The 27,221-nt window shown below is 36.2% G+C and overlaps 1 protein-coding gene across 1 annotated transcript in view; it reads right to left on the bottom strand.

Moving 5' to 3' along the window:
- Positions 1–27,221, bottom strand: part of LOC101993692 (probable ATP-dependent RNA helicase DDX60) — an 81,273-nt gene that overhangs the window by 7,163 nt on the left and 46,889 nt on the right. Inside the window, exons 16-33 of the mRNA XM_005369808.1 lie at positions 24,935–25,054; positions 23,330–23,425; positions 19,872–19,987; positions 18,576–18,718; positions 18,350–18,459; positions 16,715–16,819; positions 16,052–16,180; positions 14,551–14,675; positions 13,306–13,464; positions 12,837–12,984; positions 11,387–11,539; positions 9,253–9,357; positions 8,418–8,618; positions 6,132–6,236; positions 5,459–5,600; positions 3,562–3,683; positions 1,975–2,122; positions 437–579 (exon numbers count right to left, since the gene is read on the bottom strand). Coding sequence (XP_005369865.1) covers positions 437–579; positions 1,975–2,122; positions 3,562–3,683; positions 5,459–5,600; positions 6,132–6,236; positions 8,418–8,618; positions 9,253–9,357; positions 11,387–11,539; positions 12,837–12,984; positions 13,306–13,464; positions 14,551–14,675; positions 16,052–16,180; positions 16,715–16,819; positions 18,350–18,459; positions 18,576–18,718; positions 19,872–19,987; positions 23,330–23,425; positions 24,935–25,054 — 2,370 coding nt within the window. The remainder of the gene's footprint in view (positions 1–436; positions 580–1,974; positions 2,123–3,561; positions 3,684–5,458; positions 5,601–6,131; positions 6,237–8,417; positions 8,619–9,252; positions 9,358–11,386; positions 11,540–12,836; positions 12,985–13,305; positions 13,465–14,550; positions 14,676–16,051; positions 16,181–16,714; positions 16,820–18,349; positions 18,460–18,575; positions 18,719–19,871; positions 19,988–23,329; positions 23,426–24,934; positions 25,055–27,221) is intronic.

The raw sequence follows: 27,221 nt of genomic DNA, 5'->3' as shown, positions 1-27,221 counted from the left end.
CTGTAGACCAGGCTGGTCTCGAACTCACAGAGATCCGCATGCCTCTGCCTCCCGAGTGCTGGGATTAAAGGCGTGCGCCACCATCGCCCGGCCCAAAAATTATTTTTCTTAAAAAATTATTTTTCTTGATATCCCATGACTGGTTGAAATACATGAGAAATTCGCACTTTTCTGGAGAAAAAGTGGGTGGCTGTTGAGGGAAGAGGGGAGACTAGGGAGGGAATGGGAGTAGTGGAGGAAGAGGAAACTGTGATCTGTCATCAGGCTGGGAAGTTTAATTATATAATAAAAATGTTTTTCTTATAATAGAAAGTACAATTTTTTATCATCTGTGTGCTAATGTTCCACAGCTTCAACAGCAGTCTGCTATCATACACCACTCAGACTGGAGCAAACACCCCGAGAGACTGATTAATGAACATCACTCTTTACTTACGTTATCTGAAACTCCTGGACGAAGCAAATCCACATCAAAGTTTCCAGAAAGACAGACAAATGGTGAAACTGCCCTCCTTCCTTCCCTGCAGCTCATCAGGTGAGACGCAAGTGGCGAGTCTTCACGGTCCTTACCTGTGAATTCTGACCCGAACAGATTGAGATGGATACCTTTTGTTACTGAATTTTTCTTTTTTTTTTTTGTTTGAGACAAGGTCTCAGCATGCTTCTTCAGCTGACCAAGAACTCTCGATGTAAACCAGATTGACCACTCTGGACTCCAGCGATCCCCCTGCCTCTGAGTGCTGAAATTAAAGGCAGGTGCTACCAGGCACGGAAGATTCATTTTTAAATACAACCATAGCATCAAACTTCATTTACTTGTATGACAATTAAACCAATCTGAAAAGAGATGTCATTGAACCTATCAGGGACCACATAAAAGTCTTAGTACATGCCAACGCTGGGACTTTCCCTTCAAACCCTGTGTTGCCTGGAGGCTGGCCTCCTAGGCAGAAATATCTTACCTTTGGAAACTTTCTCCCACTGAATCAGACTTGGCCTTAGAATCTTTCCAGACGGTGTTCTCTCCAGGTACTAATCATGACCAACTTGCTTAGCTTTCCAGGTCCAACAAGATTGGGCATGCTCAGAGTGGTGTGGTAATAGACTAAATATGGAATTCTAATGTCCACTATCAGTAAGCTTGGAAAAGATTATGAGAGTATGTATACTATGCATTTCTGTTCTTAGAAAATTCCAAGTCCATTACTATCTGCTCTTGTTCATGTTGTCCTACAGTTATAGAGTCTAAGAAGATACACACTCCTCTTCCTTGAATTTTCCCAACTGAAGATGGTAAAGTACAGTGAGCCACAGGCATTTCTCCCCAAAGAAAGTTTTATATCTGCCATCCTTTTCTGTTTATGGTTTCTATTTATTGGTTATAAATAAGAACAACAAAAATCAAACTATTTCCCCATATATTTATAAAGCTCAAGATATTTGCATTCACTAATCATTTTAAACCAATCATTTGAAGCTCAGTAATACTCAAAATACTATTCTCTATTTCAAGTGTCCATGAACAAAGCAAGGACATGATTAGGGCATCATTTTCCCAAATTTCAAAGGTAAGAATTAGCAGAGTCAGGAAATCTGTCCACAGTCTACGATATTCAACATCAAGCCTCTCCTGAAATGTGGTCATAAGAATTTCTGTTGTTTCTCTTGTCTTAGAGACTGACCCAAAGTCAGCTCTCAATCAAAACAGTTTATAAATGATTTAATTGGTTTTAGTCTCTTTCTCCACTGCCCTTTAGTCAATCACAAGCTTCCTTTTTGTTTCATTTTTTGTAAAAGCTTAGAAAGAACCCAATTATCATAAGGCAAGCTGACTTTTCTGAAGTACTAGCTTTCTGAGACAAAAATGGTAGAGTTGGAGCACGGCCAATGACCTGCATCCCTAACATCCATATTGCATGTCCTTGGGCAAGACTATTACTAAATTGCTCCACAGTGGAACTGAAACACACTTACCAATTTTTGACAAGGGGAGTTGATATTCCAGTTTCATATCAGCCAATTGGGACACAATTCGCAGAAAAGCAGCAAAGTCCTCTGTCACTTGAGTGTTGTACTCAAGCAGGGCCTCACTGAAGTCCTCAGGGAAGTCATCAAGGAATACCTTAATGCCAAAGGATTTTTAGAGAGCAGAGAACATCTTCCTTAAAAACTGAGAAGTTATAACAATGTAAGACCACATAGTATAACTATTATTTTCAATAAAACATATTTCCTACCTTTCTTGATTGAAGTAAGACTAAAATGTTTTTGTTCTTATTTGCACTTGTAAAAAACAAATGCTCTACCCATAAAATTTGCTCTGATGCTCCCTAATGAAAACAGCTCTTGTAAGAGCAGAAGCATGTCCTCCACTGCCACTGGACTCATGAGCAATCTCAAAGGATCTAGGGACACATATGTAGATCAAAGAAGATAGAGCATATTTTCAGGTTTTGAGTCAACTTCACCTGGTTGAGAGGTTTTGAAACCCTCACTGTATTCATTGTGCTAACACGGGTTATTTTTTCTACCTGTACACATGAAAGCGCTGTATCTCTGATTTTCTTTTCTTTTTTTTTTAAGTTTTGTGATGGTAAACTACAACCTAGAAAGCATTTTCCCCCAAACCACCTTCATTTAACACTTCTGGACCTGAAAAACTGTGAAGAAAAGACTTCTGCCATTGTTGTCCATGCTATCAGAGCTACATCAGAAAGTTATATGGATATTCCTGAGACAGTCAACTCAAGGCAGCAAGGAAACCAGAAAGACTGCTATGAAAGATATCACAGAAATATATATGACTGTTTTGATTAAATGGACAAATGCACGTTTTCAAAAATGACCAAGAAAAATAGTACTATTAAAATTTGAAAGCTGTTTGTAATATTTAGACTCTGGAAGTCAAGGGACAGTTTCCCAGACAACTTTGGAACGCTTTTTCATAGATGACACTGTGACATACAGTCATATCTCAGGACACATTCAACAATGAGGGTGGCTTTGGGGATTAAATGTATAATTACCTACATTGTGTGTGAGTGTGTATATGAACATGAATATGTGTGGGGGTGCTCTTTACCTTATATTTTGAAACATAGTCTCTAACCATACCTAGAGCTCTCCAATTAAGCTAGTCTGGACCAGCCAGCTCCAGGGATCATTTCACTGCCTTTTCAGCTCTGTGATTACAAGATATGTCACCATGTATAGCTTTTCACATAGGTACTGGGAATCCACACTCAGATCCTCGTGCTTGCATGGCAAGCATTGTATCAAGTCCTCTTCTCATGCCTTATACACATTTTCATTGATGCTGCATTTGGATGCAATCAATTAAAATCATGAATATACTTTCATCCTATTAACATGTATGTATGTAACCTTTGAACAGATCCACAGATGGACTTTTGAATTACAGATAAATATCATACTATTTCCCAAAGTAACAAATTGTATATAAAATGTATTTATTATCACATATTCATAAAATCCTATTGCTGCAGAATAATTTCTGGCATAATCTCTGTGCTATGTTAAAATTTTATTGGAAGATTTTACCTTTGATTGATAATCCTTGATGTCAGCATCGTGGAACTTGGCTGGAATATATCTTCTTCCAAAAAGATTTGCCAATACTAAGACCAGCTTTTCCATTACATCTTCAGAAAAACGTTTTGAGCCTGTACAAAACAAAAGTTCCATGATGTATTTGTGAAAAATGCTTACATCAATTTTTTTCATGTTTAAAATGATTATTATATTCATTTCGTAGCAACTATAGAATAACTTTAGCTGCACCTGAGCCTTTTTTCTTCCTCCTTCTACCTTCCTACTATAAATTACTTATATTCGGATCTAGACTTTGCTTACTTAGATCTATCTCCCAGTGGATGACCAAATTTATGATGACATCCCTGTCTTTGTCAGTGTTCTATAACTGTAAAGAGACACAAGGTCCACGGCAACTCTTATGAAAGAGAGCACATAATTGGGGCTTGCTTATAGATTCAGAGATTTTGTTCATTATTATCATGGCAGAGAGCTTGGTGGCACGCAGGCAGTCATGGCGCTGGAGAAGCAGGTGAGAGTTCTACATCTGCATCCTGAGGCAGCAAGAAGAGAGCGAGAGCTACTGGGCCTCCCTTGAGTTTTCAAAAACCCGAAAGCCCACCCCTAGTGACACACTTCCTCCAATAGGGCCACATCTACACCAGCAAGGCCATATCTCCTAATCCCTTTCAAATAGTTCCATTCCCAAATGACCATGCATTCAAACATATGAGCCTATAAGGACCATTCCTGCTACTGTATGTGCCAGTTGCCAAATTAATGAGGAGCTACATCAGATCCATTTGCAGCATCACTACCTGCTCATCACTGGAATGTCTTTTCCCATACATTTATGGATATAGGTGAGTGAAATTTCTGTAGTTCTGGGGAAAAACAAATCTTTCTGAGTAGCCACAAAATGATACATTTTTAGTGCATAAAGACTACAGGCATTGTGCAAAGCAAAATATTTCCATCAACTGGTGACAGAAGAGAAAGGAGAAGGCATTGAAGCCACCATGCACCAGAAAATATCATCACATTAAGCACAAATATTATGAGAAGGCAATGTTTACTTCAGAGACACTGTGTACATAATTTATTTTAAAATGTAAAACCCAAAAGTTTTCCCAAAAAAGCTGTGTGGGATTTATTATAATGACATTACCTAATATAGGCAAAATTTAATATGTATAATTGACCTCAAACACATAAGTAATGTAATATCAGTTATTGATGTATACTGTGCAATTAAATGCAAAGAAAATTGTGTTGCAGACAATGTTAACAGATAATGTTGGTTATTGTCTGTGGATAGAATTTTGGGTTTTGTATTTTAACAATGTTTTCCTCTGTTGTTCTTCAAAATTGATCTATATTATCTTTAATTACTAGAAAATGTTTTATAAATATTATTTATTACTCAGTATTTTAAGAATCCTAGTGGCAACATACTTTTCAAATTACAACTTCAGTACTGAATATTTTAAAAACATCATAAAATAGAACCTCTATTCGTACTTATTCAACTTTATCTTATTTATAAACTTATAATTTACCTATATAATTATAATTCTAATTTTATTATTAAACTTTTAGTTAAAATTAACAATATTAAGATTTTCATGCATACATTATTATGTTTAGCTGATACTCTCTCAAGTGATTACTGAGAGAGTAATACTGAATGTATTCCTGAAGATCTAGCTTTCTAAAACTCTACCAGGTATTTTTCCCACAACTGTAATATTTTACATGCACACACAATTTTACATGTATATAATATATATCATATTATCTCATATATTGATATATACTCATATACTAATAATAATACATTATTTATATATTGTATGATTTGATAATATTGTTTTGATAATATACATACACACACAAACAAACTTACCTTCATGAGTTGGTTGACAAAGATTATGGAAAAGACCTCTTACAAGAAAATTGACAAAAGCAAAATTAGATGGTTCATGGTCATGTAAATGTGATACAAGGCCAGCAAACCCTGTAGGGTTACCTTCTTGATCTATATATCCCTAAAGAACAGAAATACTTTGTTAGTTTGACTCAACGCACAGACTTAGTAACAAGTAGGTTATTCATTATCAGTTTAAAATAGTACATGCTAATCAGGCTGTAACCACCATCTAGCCCAACGTTAATAATTACATGAACTACAAGTAGCAGTACTCATTGGGTATTGTCTTCTAAGGTTTAGAATAATAAATGTAGTTAGAACAAAAATCTAGGGCTGGAGAGATGACTCAGCAGTCAGCAGCACTTGCTGCTCTTCCAGACAACCTGAGCTCAGTTTTCCATAATCCACACTGAGTGCCTCATAGTCAGCTACAACTCCAGTTTCAGGCACCCTCTTGCCCTCTTCTTGTCCCCATGGGCACCAACACACACACGACATCTTCTCACACATCACAAATGTAGATAAAATATTTAAAAATTAAAAAAAATAAAGTCTGGTGCTTTAAAAAAATCTAGATAGTAGTCAATCTATTACATACATACACACTCATATAGAGAGAAAGATAACAGAGAGAGGAGTTGACTCCTACCTCTTTCACCAGGAACTGCAAAGAATATAAGAAATAAAGCTTTAACATGTCTGTGACTCGGCAATGTTTAAAGGATATTAACGAGTGCCTCAGCACTGACAGTGCCTACAAAGAAAAACATTTTCCTTTAGTAACATTAAGTGAAATATCTTTGAAAAAGATAACACAGGATAAATTAATAGAGCACAAACATACATACATATGTCTCATATCCTATGCATATATAATATGTCTTATGCATATATAATGTCAATTACAAGATCTATACCTCTAAAGCACAGTGAAAAATTGTGGGTTCCCCTTTACTGCTTTATTCTTTTCCAAATACTGTCTCTTCAAGGAAAAAGGGACACTCTTAAAAAGTTCCCTTTTGGTGCTCTTGGTCACCCACTGTATAGGATATGAAAAGTATTATAAAACACAGCAACAATATACAAACTCTAATTAAATTTCATAGAACAAAATTTTCTTCATCATATACCTTTAACCTACAATGTGCATATGTCCTTTAGCACACTAAAGAGTATTGTGATGGTTTGAAAGACAATGGTCTTGTAAGCTAATGTGTTTGGATGCTTGCCCACTGATCTATGGAACTGTTTGGGAAGAACTGTCAAATGTAGACTTTGAGGCTTCAAAAGCCCATGCCATTCCCAGTTAGCTCTCTGTCCCTACATTGTGCTACTGTCTCAAGATGTGAAGCCTCGGTCTTTACTCCAGTGCCCTGCCTCCCTTTCTGCTGTCCTGCTCCTCTCATGATGGTCATAGACCACTCCCTATATAAGTTCCCTTGGTCATAATCTTATCACATTAATAGAAAAGTGAATAAGGTAAGCACAGAAAACCAAATCGAATGAAACAAAATTTTCTCCAAACCGACTGAGCAGAAAAGACATTATCAGTTCCAGAGCTTGCAGCAAATAAGTTGTTTTGGAGGGAGTCTAGATATACTATTCTGTATCTTTGATATCAGTACAAAAAGATTAGAAGGAGGTTGACTGGAAATAAAGGAGTCAAGATCAAACAAAAATAAAACAATTTATTTTGGGCACATGATTTTAAAAGTAGCTTCAATCCATATCGTGCCTGGCTCCACTGTACTGAAGCTCACCTCACAGCAGGTCTGCACAAACAGACTTCCACTCTCCTTCTACTGAGGGCCTTAGCATGAACCAGGCCACCTTCATTTGAGGACACTGTTGTCGTGCAGGCTAATTTTATCTAAAGAGGGCTCTACAGATGCTCCCAGAAATAAACTGTAATTATATTCTATCCTAGTAGAATAGGTGGTGCTGTGGTCTGAATGTGATCATGCTGAAATCTAATCTCTGGGCTGGACATCTCACTGAGGGCAGGGACTTAGTGAAGTGACTAGAACCAGAGGAAGTCCTAAGGCTCCCATGTTGGGCTCCTCATTGAATTTTCAAGAGGCTCGAACAGGAGAGGCCCAACAGGCTGGGACATGTCCTGTTCACCACATGATGTCTTGTGATTGGGACACTTCAGAGAAAGCCTTTCACTAGTTGCCACCCTGCAGCAGTGAACCTTCTGTATCATGAGACAAAACAAGCCTCTGTTCTTCATAACTCACTCCACCTGTGGCATTATGTTACAGCCAACCGAAATGAACACAAGTTCTTCTAACCGTGCGTTGTCACTAAAATAGAAATTAAATCATCTAATTGTGAGTTTCAAATTTATGGTCTCAGACTCACTTTTATCTGACCCTAAAGCATCAAGATTATGCTCTGATTAGGATTTCATGTCCACTTGCTTATACCCTTATAAAGTGTATAATCATACCTCAGCAAAATAAGTCTGAAAACAAAAACCAAAATAATAATGGGATCATTTTGGTAAAACTAGGTATGCGTCCTTTTTGTTTTAGTTTGAGTTAATTTGCTTGTTTCTTTTTCAACTTTCTACATTTTCTAAATATTTTTAATGAACTTGGATTTTGTCTTATGAAAAATAAACTGCTACATTATGATTATAAAACATTGTTCTTGCTCCCAAATGGTAGAAACAGATGATGGCTGGCATCTTGTAGTACAAGACAATAGTGTATATCAAACTGGAAGACAGCGGTCATGAGAATACCTCAGTGCCCACCCAGTCACAAATTCTATCCAATAATGGAAATAAACATAATTTATCATTCTTTTCCCAGCATCCTCCACCTCTCTCTAGAGAACATCAAGAAGCATCATAAGCCTGATAACAGCACAGTAGAGCTGTTTACCAGTCAGTGGTAAAGGCAGAAGCCCAAGCTGGGAGACACAGCACCTTCGCCTTGCCGTCCTCTGGGTCATCTGCCTTGGAGGCCAGCAGCATGAGTCTCAGAATGAGTGAGATACTGAGAGGAAACTGGCCTCTCAGCTCAGGCACTTTGGATTTTATGAGTTTTTCTATCTTGGGTAGTGGAATATCAAAGAAGTAGACATCACCCAGCAGGTCTTGTCCTCGTCTTCCAGCCCGACCAGACATCTGGAAACAGAGCAGAATCATGCTGTGAGAACCATCTGAGTATTTTTCCTAAGAAAAGAAAAAGAGCTAAGCCTTTTACACTGCTTTTGAGCAAGGATGCTCTGCCTGAGGGTTAATTAAAATGAATACCCTTCTATTTAAAATCTAAAAAAAATCAATCATATCCTAAGAAGAGTTATTTGAAATAATATATCTGTCATTTACAAAATCATTAATCATACTAAGTATATAATGTTGTAAAGAACTATACCTATTTATAGTCATATATCTAATACTATGAATATATTTTGTGCTATATAATTGTCACTTTCTTACAATTAACTACTTGATAAAATATTATTTCTATGATATATGATATCATATATGATATAACATATAATAGTATATGATAACATATTATTAAAATTAATTATATATGCTTTATAAGATTTGAATGTTAGCAGATATAACTATATTTGACTTTGCCAGCAGAAATATAATAATCTCATAGACCTATGCTTACTCAATACCAGACAGACACTTACAGTGATCTGCCATGAATCGGAACATGTTACTAAATTAATAGTTAAAGTAACATTTTATTATTATGTGATTATATAGTATTAATACATTAAGTTAATGTACATGTTAATACCTGTCGGAAATTTAAAGCATCCAGATAGACAGAGTTTTGAGCAAAAACCACGGATTTACACGGCATGTTGACTCCTAAAGAGAGTGTTTCACTAGCTGTCACCACCTAAAAGGAACAAAACAGTGATTCTACACACTGGTATTTTGGCATATTACAAGTATTTCCAAGAAATTGGCAATATAAACACATACACATTATATATATATATATATATATACACACACACACACACACACACACACACACACACACACACACATATACATACACATGTCTTAATTGTATGGTACAAATACCACAGAGGAACTTCAGGCCACAACTAAAATTATTATTTTCTGTCATCACTATCTACCTCTTGGTTCTTTCCATTATTTCCTCAATGTCCCTCAATATCACTGCGATTTTGTTTACCCTTCAAATACTCAAGTCTAGGCATCATTCATTGTTGCATCTCCAGAATCAAATAGCACATCTGGCATGGAATAAGTATTACAGTAAGCATCATAAGTAAAATACTATGAGAGAAATTTCTCTGTCAGAGTACAATAAATCTTTTATAAGCCTACTTCCTGGTAATTATTTGATCTACTAAAGTCATTGAAAAATGACATTAAAAAGTACATTTTCTTTTTCTGTCTCGAATTTGCACAATGACTAAAAAGAAACAAAAAAATTTATTCACATAATTTAACTTCTCACTCATTTTTCCTGAGGTAGTTAGTATATGCTGACTTGCCCTGTCTTCTTGTGGAATTAATTGCCTTTTTGTAAACTGTTAAGATGTGTCTTTGCCAAGACACCATATGACTGGTTTAATAAAGATCTAGATGACCAATAGCAAGACAGGAAGAGGGAAAAAGAAAGGTGGAGTCACTAGGCAGACATGAAGAGAAATCTGGAGGTGCAAGATAGTACAGAGGTTAACACCATGTGGCAGAATGTAGATTAACATAAGTAGGATAATTTAAGTTATAAGAGCTAGTAGAGATAATCCTAAGCTATAGGCTAAGATTTCATAATTAATAATAAGTCTCCATGTCATCTTTTTCTCAGCTGTCAGCCTGAAGAAAAATCCATCTACGCTGTCTCCTTAAATTGATGGTTGTTTAATGCTCTGGTTTGTGATGATGCTTAAGGATGTGAAGTAATGTTTTCTATGTGTTTTGTAACTGACGCTTATGCCTCTGTCAGAATGCTATGTATTAAATGTTTTTAATTCGAATCTCTTTAACAAGCACAAACATTGAGATAGAAAGAGCTTTACATCTAGAAAATGAACAGAACAAATATCTTCCTACAATGTATTCTCTGATGGAGCTATTGCTATTACCCTATCAGTTAAGTTAGTCATCATTTTATTAGTGACTAAGAAATTGCTGTCAGTTACTATTTTAGTCACATCTCTTTCTCTTTTTTCTCTCTCTTCCTTCTATCTTCTGTTTCTTTTATCCCATGCCAAACAAAATTTAAAGTTAATAATTTTTTAAAAAGGGTCAATTTTTAAATATTTCTCAAGATTTAGATTTGCTTGGTAATGATCTGAGGGCCCTCTGTATACTTGTCTTGATTATTGCAATGAGCCTTCCTAGGATGTACTAAAGAAATAAAGTAAGGATGTGGCCTGAAAGTAATTTATGGCAACCTTCCTGTTGTCCCTCACCAGTGACAGGAGAAATGACATTCAGTACCAAGATAGCTACAAGCTCTACTAAGATAAGCTGAAGCCCTGAGTAAGCAGAAATCCATGCTCTGTTTTTGGCCACCACATTAGGAAAAAAAAAAAACAATGTTTGTCCCAAACTCAAATATAAATGCCCTCCAAATCTTGTAGCAAAACCATATCAACAAGCACTACATATGATAACAAGAAAATTAAGATATGGCATTAAGGTCAACATAGAAATGCTTTCCTTGTGTAAATGCATGGAGACAGTGATTCCAGGCAAAACTTGTTTCCCAGTGACTTGGAGCATATGCAAAGATGCCACCGGCAGTAAACAAAACAAAGAATACACCCCAAGAGGCTTAGCTACATGAGAAAAAAATGTAAAGCAGTGGCTACATTTCCTCCTTCCATGAACGTTCTACTTCATCTATTTATATTTTCAAATTTTACAGTGAAAAATTGACCCACCCTAATGAATCCTTTCCTAAAGAGAATTTCCACTAACTGTTTTTCTTTGTTGGACATGAAACGGTGATGATAGCCAATACCCCTTCTTGCCAAAGTCTTCAGTGTGTTACCATTAATTTCATATTTCACTCGTTTAAACACCATCTGCAATGACTAAAAGAAACAAGAGATTTAGAGTATTGCTTATTTAATTTTCAATCAATCAAAAATATTTAAAGAAAATAATATTTATATTACATAATAATTACATATTTATATTGCAAAATAATTTGACCAAATGATGTCACTGTTTGGCCTTGCCTCTACACATCATCATCAACAACAACAAAAGAACGTTTTATAGGAACAACAGTCAACACAAGAAACGTCTTCTCAGTTCTTGGCAGTCTCACTTCAGTTCTGGGAGAGAAAACTGCCAGCATAGCAGACAGTCCCAAGGGAAATACAAGACTGTGGTCTACTCCGACCTCCAAAAGATAAAGTGACTGTGAAATCTTTTCTAAAGTTCTACCCAGAAATTGAAAGTAAAGCAAATCTTTATATTGTAAGGTCAACAAATGCTTACTCCCACTAGCATTGCCTCAAGAATATCCACAAAATAAGGAGGAAATCTGGTTGTATCCAGTGTTATAATACATAAAAAGATTAACACGTGGAGACAAGGGACAAGTGTAAGTCTCCAAAAGTTAACGGATAGTTTCTACCTATTTTTATTGTATAGCTATCTATAAAGCAGAATGCCAAGGATCAATTAAAACAATGATGTGCATACATGGTTATGAAAACTAGACAGATAATGAAGCAGACAAAAGAAGATTCATAACACAATGAAAACACACAAATGTATGTGTGTGTGTATGTGTGTGTATATGTGTGTATGTGTGTGTATGTGTGTGTGTATGTGTGTGTGTGAGTGTGTATGTGTGTGTATGTGTGTGTCTGTGTGTGGGAAGACATTGCTTTTATTGAAACCGGTTGTATTGTTAAGTATATTGTCTATAAATAGGAATAGTTTCAAGAAAAAAGTTTAAAGATGATGGGCTAAATCAATATTAGATATCCCAATGACTCTTTGGTGAAATTTTTAGCTGTAATATAGAGAAATGCTGTCAGTATCTAATTTTAAGAAATGCTGTCAGTATCTAAATATATTATTCTGCAGGGGTCCAAATTATAACTATAAAATACAGAATTTTAAGGAATGCATAGTACAAAAACAGACACTTGGGTATTTTTTTTTCAGCAAGACAAAAATCAGTCTACAAATTCTAAACCTATATTAAGCTGGGACTACAAGGTCCTTGCATGTTTTGTGCACCAAAAGTTCCTTTCTGCCACATCTCTACCACATAGAGACTTCCCTCATGGTAGCAATTGCCTCCAGTATGGCCAACTGCCTACATGGAAGAGGCCTACTTTCCAGGAGCACTGGTCCCTTCTGAGTGCTGACCTCATCATCTATTGCTTTCTGATCAGCATACGTGCAGTCCTGAGGAATCTCCAGATTCTTCTCCAGACGCTTCAGGAGATAATCGTGTTCAGCTTCCTGCATGATGCTTTGATCCAATCTTCTGGAAGGCTTTTCATTATTTTCATCTCTTTACAAGAATAAAATTTCAAGCAATCAGCATTTACATCCATTCTCTACAGGAAGTCCAGAATATCTTAAGTTATGCTTATTAACCAGAATCACTGCTTCATGCATTTATCAGTCCCCTGCCTCTAATGTGTTTGTTCATCAGCCCATGTGGCCTAGAATCCCTCACGATAAAGCCATTACAAATGTAACTTTTTTGTTCGCCATTGTTTCCCTCCTCCAGGTGACCTTGCTTCATCTTGTTAATATGATGACCATTTTCTCTCCTTCAGCCTTTCACACGCTCAGCTTTCACACTAAATTTATTTAGTGAAATACTTACGTTATCATTTGTTTCTCCAAAGATTTTTTAACTTTTCGAAGTCTATTAGCAATGGCATGAGCTTCTTTATCAGCTTTCGAAGGCCTCTTTTCCTCCTGTTTATCTTCCAGAAATTGGCAAGCAGCCTTAGCACATTCTTCTACAGACTCGAATCTAAAACTGGAAGCAAATGAACAATACCATAAAATTCAGTCTCTCCATCTTTTCTGGTTGTGTGTTACATTTCTCACGGCTATGAACAAGACTGAGAAGAAGTAGTTATGGAAGGGTTTTAAAGGGTTTACAGTTTGAAAGGTCACAGCTACTTATACTGGGATAAGAATAAGCACACAAAGGCAAAAGGAAAAATCTTTCAATCTCCAAAACTAATCAAATAGGACATTATGTCACCTACTACCATTGTTTTGAGTTTCTATCACTAATTATGATTCATTACTGTATGTTACTGTGCATAAGCATAAGCATTAAATTTTATATACAATGGTTTTATTTATTCAAAGATACTGTGGCTTGAGAGTAATTAGAAATTTGATATTAAGTAAACTATTTTTTTCTTGTCACATAGTTAAAAAAGGTTAATCTATCTATTTTATACTAACTGAGTTACCCTTGGTGCCATTTTATAAGAACTGACTAAATTCATCAAATTAGTTTGATCAATTTTAGGCTATTACATTCTATAACATGAAATTTGGCAAGGTATCACTGACTCTATATCATATTTCTCATTACAATCATTTAAATTACCATTATATTTTACCAACATATATCGTAGCATATAATAAAAAACTTAATTTTTGTGTGGGATAGCAACATTGATGGCTATGTTCAGTGGGTTTGGCAAAGAACCAAGGTTGTACCAAAAATTATTAGTAATAACTGATGCAAACAAACAAAATTTATGCTTTATAGTAATACAAAAAATGGGGTATCAAAATTAATAAAATAATTGATAGAACACTAATACTATTTTAAGGACTTAATTAAAACTGGGTATAATTGTGCATGTGTAGCTATAATCCTAGCAGGGAGGAGGCTGAGGCAGAAAGGCCAGCATAGGCACATATCAAGATCCTGTCTCAAACAAAGAAATAAACAAGCAGAATTAGAACAAGGAAAAGTGGAAGTAGACAATTTTATGACTTTTACTATTCAAAAGTGGCAATGTATATAGTTTTGTGTACCTTACAGGAAGCAACCTAACACAAATTATGTCCCCAATGTTAAATAACTTAAATAACTTACAGAAAGAACACTGCAGGCAATTTATCCATTTCCCTGAGCTTCTCAACAAGATGCGGAAAGAAGTCCAGCATCCGTCCTGAGTAGTCATGGAAATCGGGACTCAGCTTCTGTAGCACCATTCTGGCCTGTGACAGTGAACAGAAAGCATTTGTATTAAAATGTGCATAGCAAAGAGAGGAATGGCCACTCAGACTCAACTCTTTTCATTGTTGTTTAATCTTTCTTTTTGTTGTCCTTCAAATTAATCCTAGGACACTATACCACAAGATTTTGGTGAGCCACAGCAAGGACACACACAAACCACAGACTTAATAGCAAACTTCTGATGTACTGTACACCACCCTGCAATTGTTAGCGACAGCACAAATCTGGCAGGAGGAAAAGGATTGCTCAGTTAGTGGTGCTGTTTCCACTGTAGCAGGAGAAAGGAGCCCCCTCCATGCAGCAGAGGCAAGTACAGCCAACCTGACTAAGAGGTTTTGAATGACCAGATAAGCACAGGGAAATGTAATCTAGTTATAGCAGGTTTCCAAATAAAAGAAAGAACAAATCAAGGTATAAGGTGGGGAGAGGATCACATGAAAAAATGCATGCTATTAAAAAATGGAAATCTCAACTTTTGATGATAAATTAAGACTATAAGCTTAAGCAAAATAAATGTGTAAGCATATAGTTCCAGGTGAAACTCTTAAATAATAATTCTTTAATAATTTAATAATTCTTAAAATTTAAAATAAAAGTCGGAAAGAATAAAACCCCAAGGCTGCAAACCAGTGTCTCTGGACATGACAGGGATATGGAGCACATGAGCTCACAGCAGTGTGGATGCCTGCAAAGGAGCTCACAAGATCAGTCCTGAAGTAATTTCAGCATAACTGAGGAGGGGCTCACAGTCTCACCCTAGCAGAGCAGCCATTGCCAAAGATGGCTGCTGTGGGAGGGGACACTCAGTGTTCTTCACGTATGCTGATAGGTTGCCCACGTTCCAGTGGACGGCCCCACACCCACTCATGCACTGGAAGCATTGAGTTTAAGAAGGAACCTGTGAAGTTGAAAGGGGAAATGGTAGGAGGACTATGGGAGGATTTGGAGGGGAGAATCGGGGAGTGAATTTGAAAACATTATACATAAAATTCTCAAACAATGGTTTTTAAAGAGAAAGGAAGAAAAGAGAAAATGTGTTTCAGCTCCACGAGTCCCATCTCTGTGCTGCCAAAATCACCAATAATCCCAAGCACAAGCCCTGAATTCTTTTTTGTCTGCCGTCAAATCCAAAAGGAACCTGTAGTCTCTTGCCAAGTTTTAGGGTACACTAGAGAAGAGATTTAAAAAAAAAATTCCTTTCTCTTTTTGATCCAGGTTAGAATTACTGCACAGCAAATCAAACTTAAAAGTCTAAAACAAATAATGAAAACAGCAAAGGAGAGAAATGGTATTATTGGTTGAATGACACAACTCAGGAAATAAAATAGAGGGCTTTGCCCAAAATATGTAAAAATACCTGCTCCTCATTCCCATTTTTAATCCAGTTTGTGAATTCTTCCTTTAAGTTCTTCTCATATTCTCTAACATCCAACTTTTTAATAACTATTTTGTTCTTAAAATGAGTGAAGTTCTCTGGACACAGGTCCTGGGAAATGAAGACCATAAAATTCCATAAAAATAATGCCAGAAAATCTAAAGGCATTTCTCAATTATATTCTTCCCTGAACGTTTTACAATCTCTTAGGTTAGAGGTGGTTGGACTTCTCTTACCTCCCTGTATCTTCTATTATACAAGAACTATGTGTGAACTCTTTAAAGGCAAGAAGACAGAGCAAACAGGTCTCCAGGGAAAGCAACCAGCACTCAGGACATAGAGAACAATGTGAGAAGAAAAGAATCTGAGGACTAGAAACACAGAGTGGGAAAGGAGACACAGCTCCCACAATGTTTGGAAAGAAGAAAGAAGGAAAACTTTCAGGAATTGATATTAAACACTATTTCTAGCCCATCTAATTGAGAAGGTATAAGGAGGCCATATCCTCTGGGAAATAGTCTGCTAATCATTTTAGATGATTAGCAATGCAATTTAAATGTAAGTGATAGAAATGGTGACTATGTGTTTCTGAAGAGCAAATGTCGGCTGTACCATAACAGCATGGATTCCACGAAGATTCTTTACCTGGGCCCGGGGCCAACTCTTCCAGACCTGAAGCATAGCGTCATATAGCTGGATGCTTTCTCGAGGTGAAAAGACAAGGTCAGAAGAGAATCCATGCTTTTCAATCTATGATAAAAATAAAATCGAGCTTATTACTATCTTATTTTACCTATGGGGTGACAACATTTACAAGAAATGCTTGCTTTGAGCATTAAATGCTGGAAAAATGGTGAAGATTGTATTGAGTCTATTGCTTATTAAAATGGTTTTTAAAATTATGTGTATGTGGTGTTCACTCATCAGTAGATGTGATAGACAAATCCTTCATGTCAACATGGACTTAATCAAAGGTCTGAGATTACATCTGGTCACCATTTGCTTAGTGCAGTAGTGAGTGAGTTGTCTATGTCTCACCTGCATTATTGGTAAAATGAAAGTTGTAGTAGAATATCCATCTTACAATTGTGATGGTTAAAAGAGGTAAAATGTGTGAGTATTCAAATCAGCTATTCTTTAAAAACAACCAGTATTCACACCACAATGTGTTAGTAACTGGAGCTACAGGAAATTCATCCCGCAGCTGTTGTTTCAGAACACTGAAAGACAAGTGCTGAAGGTTCAGTGATAATCTGATTTTGCTGACACACAAACACAAAGTGCTGTGGAGAATTTAACCAATCAATTGATGAAAACACAGCAAGATTCTAAAAAAAAAAAAAAGTCTTCATATTATAAGAACCTAAAAAGAAAAACCAAGATCTGTGAATTGGCATATGGCATTTGGGAGGAACAGGGTAGTAGCATGAGGGCTTCCAAGCAAAACACATTCAGTAAATGCAATATAAGTAAGAAAAGCCCCTGAAAGACCTTAGCTCTCAAGGTCATACTTAGCTCTTTAAAAAATAAAAGTCCAGTAAAGCTTTAAAAAGAATAGAATTATAATTAAGTAACCATATTACTGTACCAGAATTTAGAATATACTGAATTATTCAGGTTTTGGAAGGAAGAGAAAGAAATAGGAATCATCTTATGGGCCAATGTAAGTTTAAAATGAAACTTTCAAGGGATAGGAGAAAGGAAGACAGGTATAGGCAGGAAATATTTTAAAAATTGACACCTCCTAACCATTTAATAGACTTGTTGACATTGTTTCAAGGTCTTTACTTTGCTGAGTCATTATCAGAGGCAGTACTTGATTGTGATGGCAATAGGAAGCACGTGTTTCTGGATTAAGGTCATACACATTGTTCAAGTTCTCACATATGAGGCTTTTACACACAAAGCTGTAGCTGCACTGAGAGCAGAGATTAAATCCTGTCCTCAACATTTCACTAATGGTACTAATTAAGAGAGACAGGCAGACATGGATGCTTGACAGATGGGGGGAGAAGGGAAATGGACAGAAATAATGTCCCCAAACTAATAGAATCATCAAGTTAAAGTGTTCAGTAGTTTCTAAACTCTGAGGAGTCTGAGAACATCCTAACATTGAGAAACTACAGAAACAAGAACACTGCTGTTCTTTTTTAAAACAAAGTTGTAGTGTTCCTCTGCATCAGGCTGCACTTCGGTTGCATTTTGAACAGCACTATATTTTCAATTATTAGCCAGACAGTACTGCTACATGGAACAACTGTGGGAAAGGTTGTTACTTACATGATCTGTGGTTAGTGCAGCGCATGGGTGAAAATGATCAAAACAAACCTCACCCTGTCTCACAGAACATACATGCTTCTCTAGGTCATTGTATCTCTCTCCATAGATCACTGAAAAGGGAAGAGTGAAATTTCCAAATTATCAGAAATGTGGTAAGTAGAATAATTTTAAAGAAAATAGCCAAACAAACAAAACAAGGCTATACAGCTACACAGAACATACATACCAAGTCTAACTTTGTATGACTGTCTGGCTTGTGCTTGGTCTTCGTGATGACTGCCACGGGAGCCAGAATTTCTTTTGGACAAAGTTTTTTCTCCCATTGCACTGTCTACTTCTTTCCAGTACCTCTTTACTGACCGGAGCCACCTTTAAAATATAGACATATTACTTATGATTGTAATCAGTAATGTGCCAAATGGTTCATGCTTCACTTGGCTACCAGTCCTTGATATTATTTTGAAAGCTGTGGAATCATAAGAAGTTTGGAGCTGTATAATAGAAGTCAGTCACTAGCAGAGGGACTTTGAAGAGTAATTGACAACCAGCATCAGCTATCACAAAGGTTATACTAGCCACTGGTTCTCATCTAGCTCTCTCTGCTTCCTGTCTGTTGTCATGTAAACAAACTGCCACCTCAGGCTCCCTCTTCTATGGTTGAAGCCTCACCTACTTGCCTTTCCCACTGTGATGGGCTGAAATCTTTCTAAAACCCTGAGTCTAAATAAAGGCATTCTCTCTTAAGGTATTTTTGTTCACATTAACACAAAAGTAACACATACATTATTGAGGCAGAAAATAGAAATAACTTACATGAAATTAAATAATTATATACAGAAAAATTTATGTCTTTCATATAAGGAAATTATTTCTAGAGCCACATAACCTGAAATAAATTTCTAACTTCCTTACTATTAACTCTGAATCCTGCATGAAACATTTTTAAATCAATAGACTTGTAAAAGTACTTTTATCTAATAATAAAATGGAAATAGTAGTATATTGATATTTTCAAAATTACTGTATGCAAAGTACTTTGGATGGAATGTGACACATGGGAGATGCTAAGGGATAAATAGTTATCAGTAGTCAACCTTTGAGCTTAATAAAGGGATGTATAGCTTTCAATTAATAAAGCTCTGCTCCCTTTCTAAACAAGTCAATCTACAAAATGAGATGATTTTGGAATCTATGGCTAAATGTAGCATTCTATCATCTTGCTTTATGTTTCCTAGTAGAGGGGGTAAGGGAAACAAAAGGAATATATAGCTCTAATTTTATTCTGGAGCTATGACATGATACTTCCTATTCAACTGGAGATCTGACCCAATGGGTGCTAGGTATTTCTTTGTAGAGAGTTGCCAAGACTTATTAGAAAAACCTAAAGAGACAGCAGCTTGAATATTTAGAGAGTGCCATGAGTTAACTGGAAATTGAGATAACTTTAAAACCCGTAAGGATTATGAAATCTAAACTTTCAAAATAGATAAACATTCTGTCCAAAGTAGACCTAAATCCATACTCAGTAAGATCCTCAGGGTTGCTTATGGTAGCTGAAAGGGCCAAAAATGGGCATCGGATCATGACAAGGAGATGCTCCCAGATTTCTGCTCCCATTTTTCCACCAAGACAATGTACCTATAAAAGAAAAGAATGCTTTCAATTGACAGGTTGGTTTTAAGAATGGCAAATTAAAATAACATCTCGACACTTGAATTTTCCTTAATATTTTTAATCAATCCACCTGTGACTCCTTTTTATTTTGCTTTCAAAACACTCTTTCAGGCCTATGTATTTCTTGCCATGTGTACTGACAATCAAAACACCACACCTCAGTTACTATGCAGTACTTTTGTGACTATTGCCCTAATTTATTACCTACATTCTTGGCATCACACAAAAAAAAATGGCACCCTTCAAAGATAAATCATATCTAGTCATGTCAGTAGTTAATTATATTTTGCATTCCTTGTATAATAAATGCAAGTATTTTATGGGATACATAATGATTGGCATATTTGGTCCTCTGCTGCTATTCTAGCATCATGTGAAGTCACTCATCCAGTCTTACAATTACCCACACACAGCAGTCATTTCTTTGTTCCTTAGCACACACTTCCCATGCCAGAGCTTTCACATAGCTGTCTCACTGTGTAAAATATTCTTAGAAATAATATGAAAAGCCCATGTATATAGCCATGGCTTCTGAATCTGTAAAGCGCTGTGGGACAATGGTCTTGTACTCTGTAAAGAGTTGTCATTTATACTGGTTTAATAAAGGCCTGATTGGCCAGTAACCAGGCAGGAAATATAGGGGTGGGGGGCAACCAGAACAGGAGAATTCTGGGAAGAGGAAAGGCTCAGTTTGCATTCGTAAGCCAGACACAGAGGAAGCAAGATGAAGATGCCTTGCTGATAAAAGACATCAAGCCACGTGGATAACACAGACAAGAATTATAGGCTAAAGTAAGATATAAGAGTTAATAAGATGCCTGAACTAATAGGGCCAACCAGTTTATAATTAATGTAAGCCTCTGTGTGTTTCTTTGGGACTGAGCAGTTGCAAGATCAGATGGGACAGAAACCTCTGTTAACAGTGAAGTTCATCTTAGTGTCACTAGTTTACAAAGGTTCCGTGGATCATCCATCCATTCCAGAGTGGTCCTCCAGCCTGCCTTCTGCCATTGTTGCTTTGTGACGGACACTCTTGATCTTTACAGGAAGCACCACCGGCAGCTTTTGTGTTCTCTCACTTATCTTTCTTACTTAATATATATCTGCAAATCTGAATAATTCTAGCATTGACACCATGCCTGCCTCTAGAGAAGCATTTCTCAAGTGAGGCTGCGTAAATGAATGCATGACCAAATTAAATTAGGTGAATTGAAGATTCTTGAATGTCATCTTAAATAAACAAGTTAAATTTGACCCCTGGAAATAACCTTTAAAAGACTTACTATCCATTAAGCAGTTTTATATCATGTGTAGATATGCATAAATTCATATTTTCTACTACCTGTATGGCTTTTTCTTGGTCAGATGATGTAGGAGCTGGATTATACAGGCTAATATTCCTAAGTGTATGACAATCAGAATTCTGAGCAACCTGACAAGGCACAATTTGCGCATGCTATACATAAGGCCTAGCCTTTGATAGTGAGACAGCCTGACATCATCCTATGCAAATGGTCAGGATATTCTAATGTTGTTCTGCTCCTTCTAATGTAATATAGGAGGTCATCTGGGAAAGAGGTGTTTTTCAGTCTACGTGAGAGAACAGGCATACAGAGCAGACATAGATAGGAAGATGTGACAAAATGGGCATAGAAAGGTGTGGACATGACCACAATCATTCTCCCTGCTACCTAGGAAGCAGAATGCTAATGAACTTCACCCCCCTTGGTATATGTTTTGATATAAAAGCTGTTTGGAGAATAAACAGTTGGTGATTTTCAACATATGAGCTCAAGATTTCATGAAGGATCCCTGAAAACACGTTCCTGAGATAGTCAAGTGAGTCATGTTTTTTATTCCCACACCTCCCCTCGGATATGAGAAATGATTTACATCACGGCTGGACCCTGACGAGATGACATACAATTCCTCTAAATATTTAACTTTAATTTTTGCAATGCAATTTCCCTGACTTTAACAGAACAGACACTAGCCTTTGAAGCCTTTAGCAGTTGCCCTCATATAAAATTGGAGGAACTAAAGTGTCCAATATTACATCATTTCAGGGTTTGGAGTTTAAGCTACAACTAGGTGTTCTAGCTTGCTTTGTAAATGTAATATTTTAAAATTTTACACATGAGTGTTTATCTACCAGTATGTATGGTATTATATTATTTAAATAAAACTATCAAAAGCCTCCAGAATAAAAATCATATAGGTTAACTAAAAATAAACATAGTAAGTCAGTATAATAAAAATAAAAGCAAGAATTGTTTGGTCATTTCAAGTTTATAACACAAAGGAAAGGCCTGGGGATTTCAGACAATGGTGAACTACTTCAATGGCCTGCATTTAATCTCCAGGACTACAAATTATTTATCACCATTATTTTTACTGAAGTGAAGCAAAAATAAGCTAAATATCGGCTCTTTTCTTTTGAGCTTTAAATCCAGAAATAGAAGAATGCACTTTTCTCTGGGGATCTAAGTCTCTGAATAAGCCCACTGAACGATGCTGCTACAGAACTCCACTAAGTGGCTTCCATCAGAACGTCTACATCTACATTGGTTTTCACCCCACTCTGGTGCTCAGGGACACTGATCCACAGGTGCTACTTCATGGGACTCCAGGTTCTCTGGCTTTCTAACTTAGACTAATTTCTGAGCTGTGGCTATATCTCAGGAGATGAGGACATCTGTTTTCTGTTGGCCCCTCCCAGATTGCCCGAGCCAGCTGTGTACCTCAGCTAAGGTTCACTGCTTGAAATATAGCCCATGTGATCAGAACCTCCTTTGCAACTAGATGCAAATGCTTCCTTACCTTCTCCTTTTAAGACTAACAATAAGTTTCTCTCTCTCTCTCTCTGGATTTCTTCACAGATTTCTTTTAAAAAAAAAACATACTTATAAAACTGCATTTTGAATAGGCCGTTTGTTTTCCTTAAGGATCATGACAGGCAGAACTGTTTGTATCATCAGTATCATTTGCTGGCACATAAAACCTTTGCTTTGGAAACTGGACAGGATTTTGATTTTTATCAAGGGAAACGTGTGTCATGAGTTTACTTATGTCCTTTTACAACCTCCCCAATGAAGAGCAGTTCCTCACACATGCAGAACTCTCACAATACATACTATCGAGTCACAACAGAAGTGAGTCAAGAGGGTGATTCAGTTGGGGAAATGGTCAGAAGAAAATTGCCTCCTAATCTGAACTCCATCCAAGGGGTGGATGTCTCAAAGCAGCAAAGACATGCAATATTTATGATCCCTGGGAAGATAGCCTGGGAGGTAAAACAAAGCCTACCTCATCAAATATGACGTATCTGATCCTCTTCACCCAGTTTTGGCGATGAGGAGCGAGTAGCAGACTTTCAAAGGAGACAGGATCTGTAACAAGCACCTAAAAACAACAGTAGGGTGTGAAGTAACACTTAGAACGTGCATAGGTATAAAACTACATGAAGCGATGCTTTGAGTCCTGGATGTATCTCTAATAATTAAGATCTGATACCACATTTAAGGATTGGATTCATGGGGACTGGAGAGATGGCTCAGAGGTTAAGAGCATTGCCTGCTCTTCCAAAGGTCCTGAGTTCAATTCCCAGCAACCACGTGGTGGCTCACAACCATCTGTAATGAGGTCTGGTGCCCTCTTCTGGCCTTCAGGCATACACGCAGAAAGAATATTGTATACATAATAAATAAATAAATATTTTTTTTAAAAAAAGGATTGGATTCATTACACTTCTGGTGTATTAGCTTGAACCACATGAAACTTTAACTTTGTCCTGAGATAAAATAGGAGAATAATCATATTTGAAGAGCAGATTCTTGTTTATGAGCCTTCCAACTGTGTCCAGCCCTAAATGGGTCACCTATATTGACCTCTTTCCCTACTCCTTCAGGAAACAATCAGTAAAGGAGATGGGAAGGTGAGAGTCAGGGCAAGAGGTAGAGTATTGTGAACTGCCATCTTCTGAACCAGGCCTGGCAGGTCCACCCATGAACTCTCAGTAACTGTGGTTATCTCTGTACAAAACCTGCAAAAGATCAAACCAGTCAAAATTCCAGCATGAATGAGGAAGCAGCCCACAAGGCCACACCCCCGCAGAGGAGTTTTTGGCACTTGGAAGCTGTTGGGAAAGAGACATGATACTTGGAGGCCGATGGGTTGGAGGGAGAAAAAGGGATAGAAGGAAAAATGGGGGTGGATAGATATGATTGATATACTTCAAACATGTATACAATAATCAAAGAATAAAAAAGTTGCTTTCACCAAATAAATAGCTTAAAAAGAAAAATATATAAAAATCAAAGTCATTAATTTTAACTATTTTGATTCTTTCAAACCTAACACTACAGAGAAATTATGTTGGAAGATGTTTCTTTGAAAAACAATCCAGGCTGCATATTGCCAAGTCTGCTACATAATGCTCTACAAGTATGTCTTAATTTTTGTTTTATCCTAATTTCTGATCTGAAAATGCAATAAGAAAGAAAACTATAACTTTATTAATGCTATAATATATTCATTAACTATAATATCACACTACATTTTTAAATAAAATATCTTTAACAAGAGAAAATAATTATGATAATATGTTTCTAGCCACTAAGTTTTGGTAGCTTGGAAAGATCTTTGGATCATTTTGAACCCCAATGTAAACAATATGATTAATGAGCTATAAATGTAAAGTCTGAATCAAAACAAAAGTATCTTTAGATAAAATAAATTCTTTCACATTCTTTAGAATATAACAAATTTATATTTTTCCCTGAAATAGTTTTGTCCTTCACAAATTCAAGGAAATTATTTTTACAGGTTTTGAAAAGATCTTAGATTTACAGTCAAAAAGATGTAACATTGTTATATAATCTCATGTCAAGTTTATTAAAAAGAATATCAAACCTGGCAGTTAAGGGCATCATGACTGTAGTCCTTAGTGAAAACACCACACAGAACTTCACCAGCTGGCAGAATTTTGGTGTAACGATTTTGAATAGTCGCTACCACTTGATTAGCAAGTGCCTGATTGACAGGAAAACAGATGTATTAGCTACATAATAAAGTGTAGATTAGCATAACTTGATGGACTGATGGGGATGTACAAAACTATGTTTTACTATGCAGGAAAATTAACAAACCATTTTGTCTACCCACTCTATAGTAAAAACTCTCCATTTGAGCTCTTGGATTAAAAATCTGAACTTTGATTAACAACAACCTACTGTAAAACAAAAATAGAAAGCATTTGTCTGAAAGTAAAATGGCAAACGTAACCTTTATAGCAGAAGAATCAATATGTATAGCACAACAGTTGAAAAATCACCACTCAGCCGGGCGATGGTGGCGCACGCCTTTAATCCCAACACTTGGGAGGCAGAGGCAGGCGGATCTCTGTGAGTTCGAGACCAGCCTGGTCTTACAGAGCTAGTGCCAGGACAGGCTCCAAAACCACAGAGAAACCCTGTCTCAAAAAACCAAAAAAAAAAAAAAAAAAGAAAAATCACCACTCATGATCTAAGTCTATCACAGGAAGAAGCCTAAATAGATTTGTATCATATTTCAAAATCTCCTCCAGATAGATGTCAGAAGTTTGACTACATATACAAATCTGCATAGTCTCACTTAGGATCTAGCAGGCAGCATGGCCAGTGGACTCTATAAACCTTCAAGCATCTATTACACACTTTATAGTACCAAAGGTATGTATCATATAGGTGAAAATGTAAAATTTAAAATATATCTGTAAACATATTTAAAAGTCCACTCCAGTGGTTAACTTTCTTGATGAATAACTGATGTGGGAGGGCCCACTCCACTGTGGACATTGTCACTCCTGGGCTAGTTGCTCTTGCTGCTATAACAAAGCAGGAGAAGCAAGCCCTGAGGGAAACATCTTACCTCTGGATCAATTCCTGCTTCCATGTTCCTACCCTGTTTGGGCTTCTACCCTGATTCACTCGGTGATGAACTGTGCTGTGGAAGTGTAAACTAAAATAAACCCTTTCTTTCCAAAGTTTCTTAGATCATGGTATTTTATCACAGCAAAAGAAACAAACACTAATAAAGACAACCCCAAATGAAAATGTGAATAATACTGATTATACAAAAATTTAAATACTATCATTGGTATGAATAGCAATAATACGTTAAGATAAAAACCTGATCCATAAATGTATATTTTATTACAGTTCATAAAAAAGATATATTATGGGTTACAGAAAAGTTGATGAATTAGTAAAAGGGCCAACTCTTCCAATGTAAAAAGTAGGCAAATGTATTCTCAGGTACATCATAAATAAAGAAATACCACAGACCAAAAGGCATGCATAATAATACTGCCCAAATCACTAGTCAAAAAAATTCATATCTAAATATAAAAATATAAACATCTAAAAATTCTACTACCTCTGAATTCTGAAGCTCACAGAATGACAAGAGAAAGCTTGAGAAAGATCTCACTCCAAATAGAATACTTAAATCAAAACAAATGTTAAAAGTTGGAGGAAAATATGTGGAAAGGAGTACCCTTAGCCACTATGTTTTAACTGGTATATAAATCATTACTGAGGTTTCACAAAGCATGAGAAATGAAACACTCATGGCCTAGATACATCACTTCTTTGTGAGTATATACCCAAAGGTCTTCAAGGCTTACTAAAGAGATATGTGAACATTCATGTTCATATATCCACTATCCCAATAGCAGTCTTGATGTCCAACAATAAATTAATAGAAAAAGAAAATGTTCAATTATACAATTCTACTCAAATATTGAATGAAACAATGTTGTTCATAAAAAATGGATGGAGCCTGGAATTATTATATTAATTAAGCAAAGTAACATATTCAGAAAGACAAATACCATATGTTTTCTCTTATATTTTGTTCATAAAATTTAGTTTTTAGAATATGTATATGTATAATATGGATGAGAGTAGATATAAGTCATGAAAGTAAAAAAGAAATCAAGAAAGGAGAAATAAGTCATAAGGTGGAAGAGAAATAAGGTAATAGATTATTACCATTGAAAATGGAATGGGGCTACAGAAGAATTTAGGGGAGCAGTGGGGGGATTATATTGTAGGAGAAGGGAGTAGTGAAGGAGGGTCCAAAAATAAAAAAAATCTATGTACGAAGATTATATTAGGAAGCCCATTACTTTGTATGCTAATTTTTTTTTTTTTTTTTT

This window comes from Microtus ochrogaster, unplaced genomic scaffold, assembly GCF_000317375.1.
Source record: "Microtus ochrogaster isolate Prairie Vole_2 unplaced genomic scaffold, MicOch1.0 UNK61, whole genome shotgun sequence".
Classification (NCBI taxonomy): Eukaryota; Metazoa; Chordata; class Mammalia; order Rodentia; family Cricetidae; genus Microtus; species Microtus ochrogaster.
The sequence above is the reverse complement of the archived record's forward strand: the minus strand, read 5'-3'. Positions and strand labels throughout refer to the sequence as shown.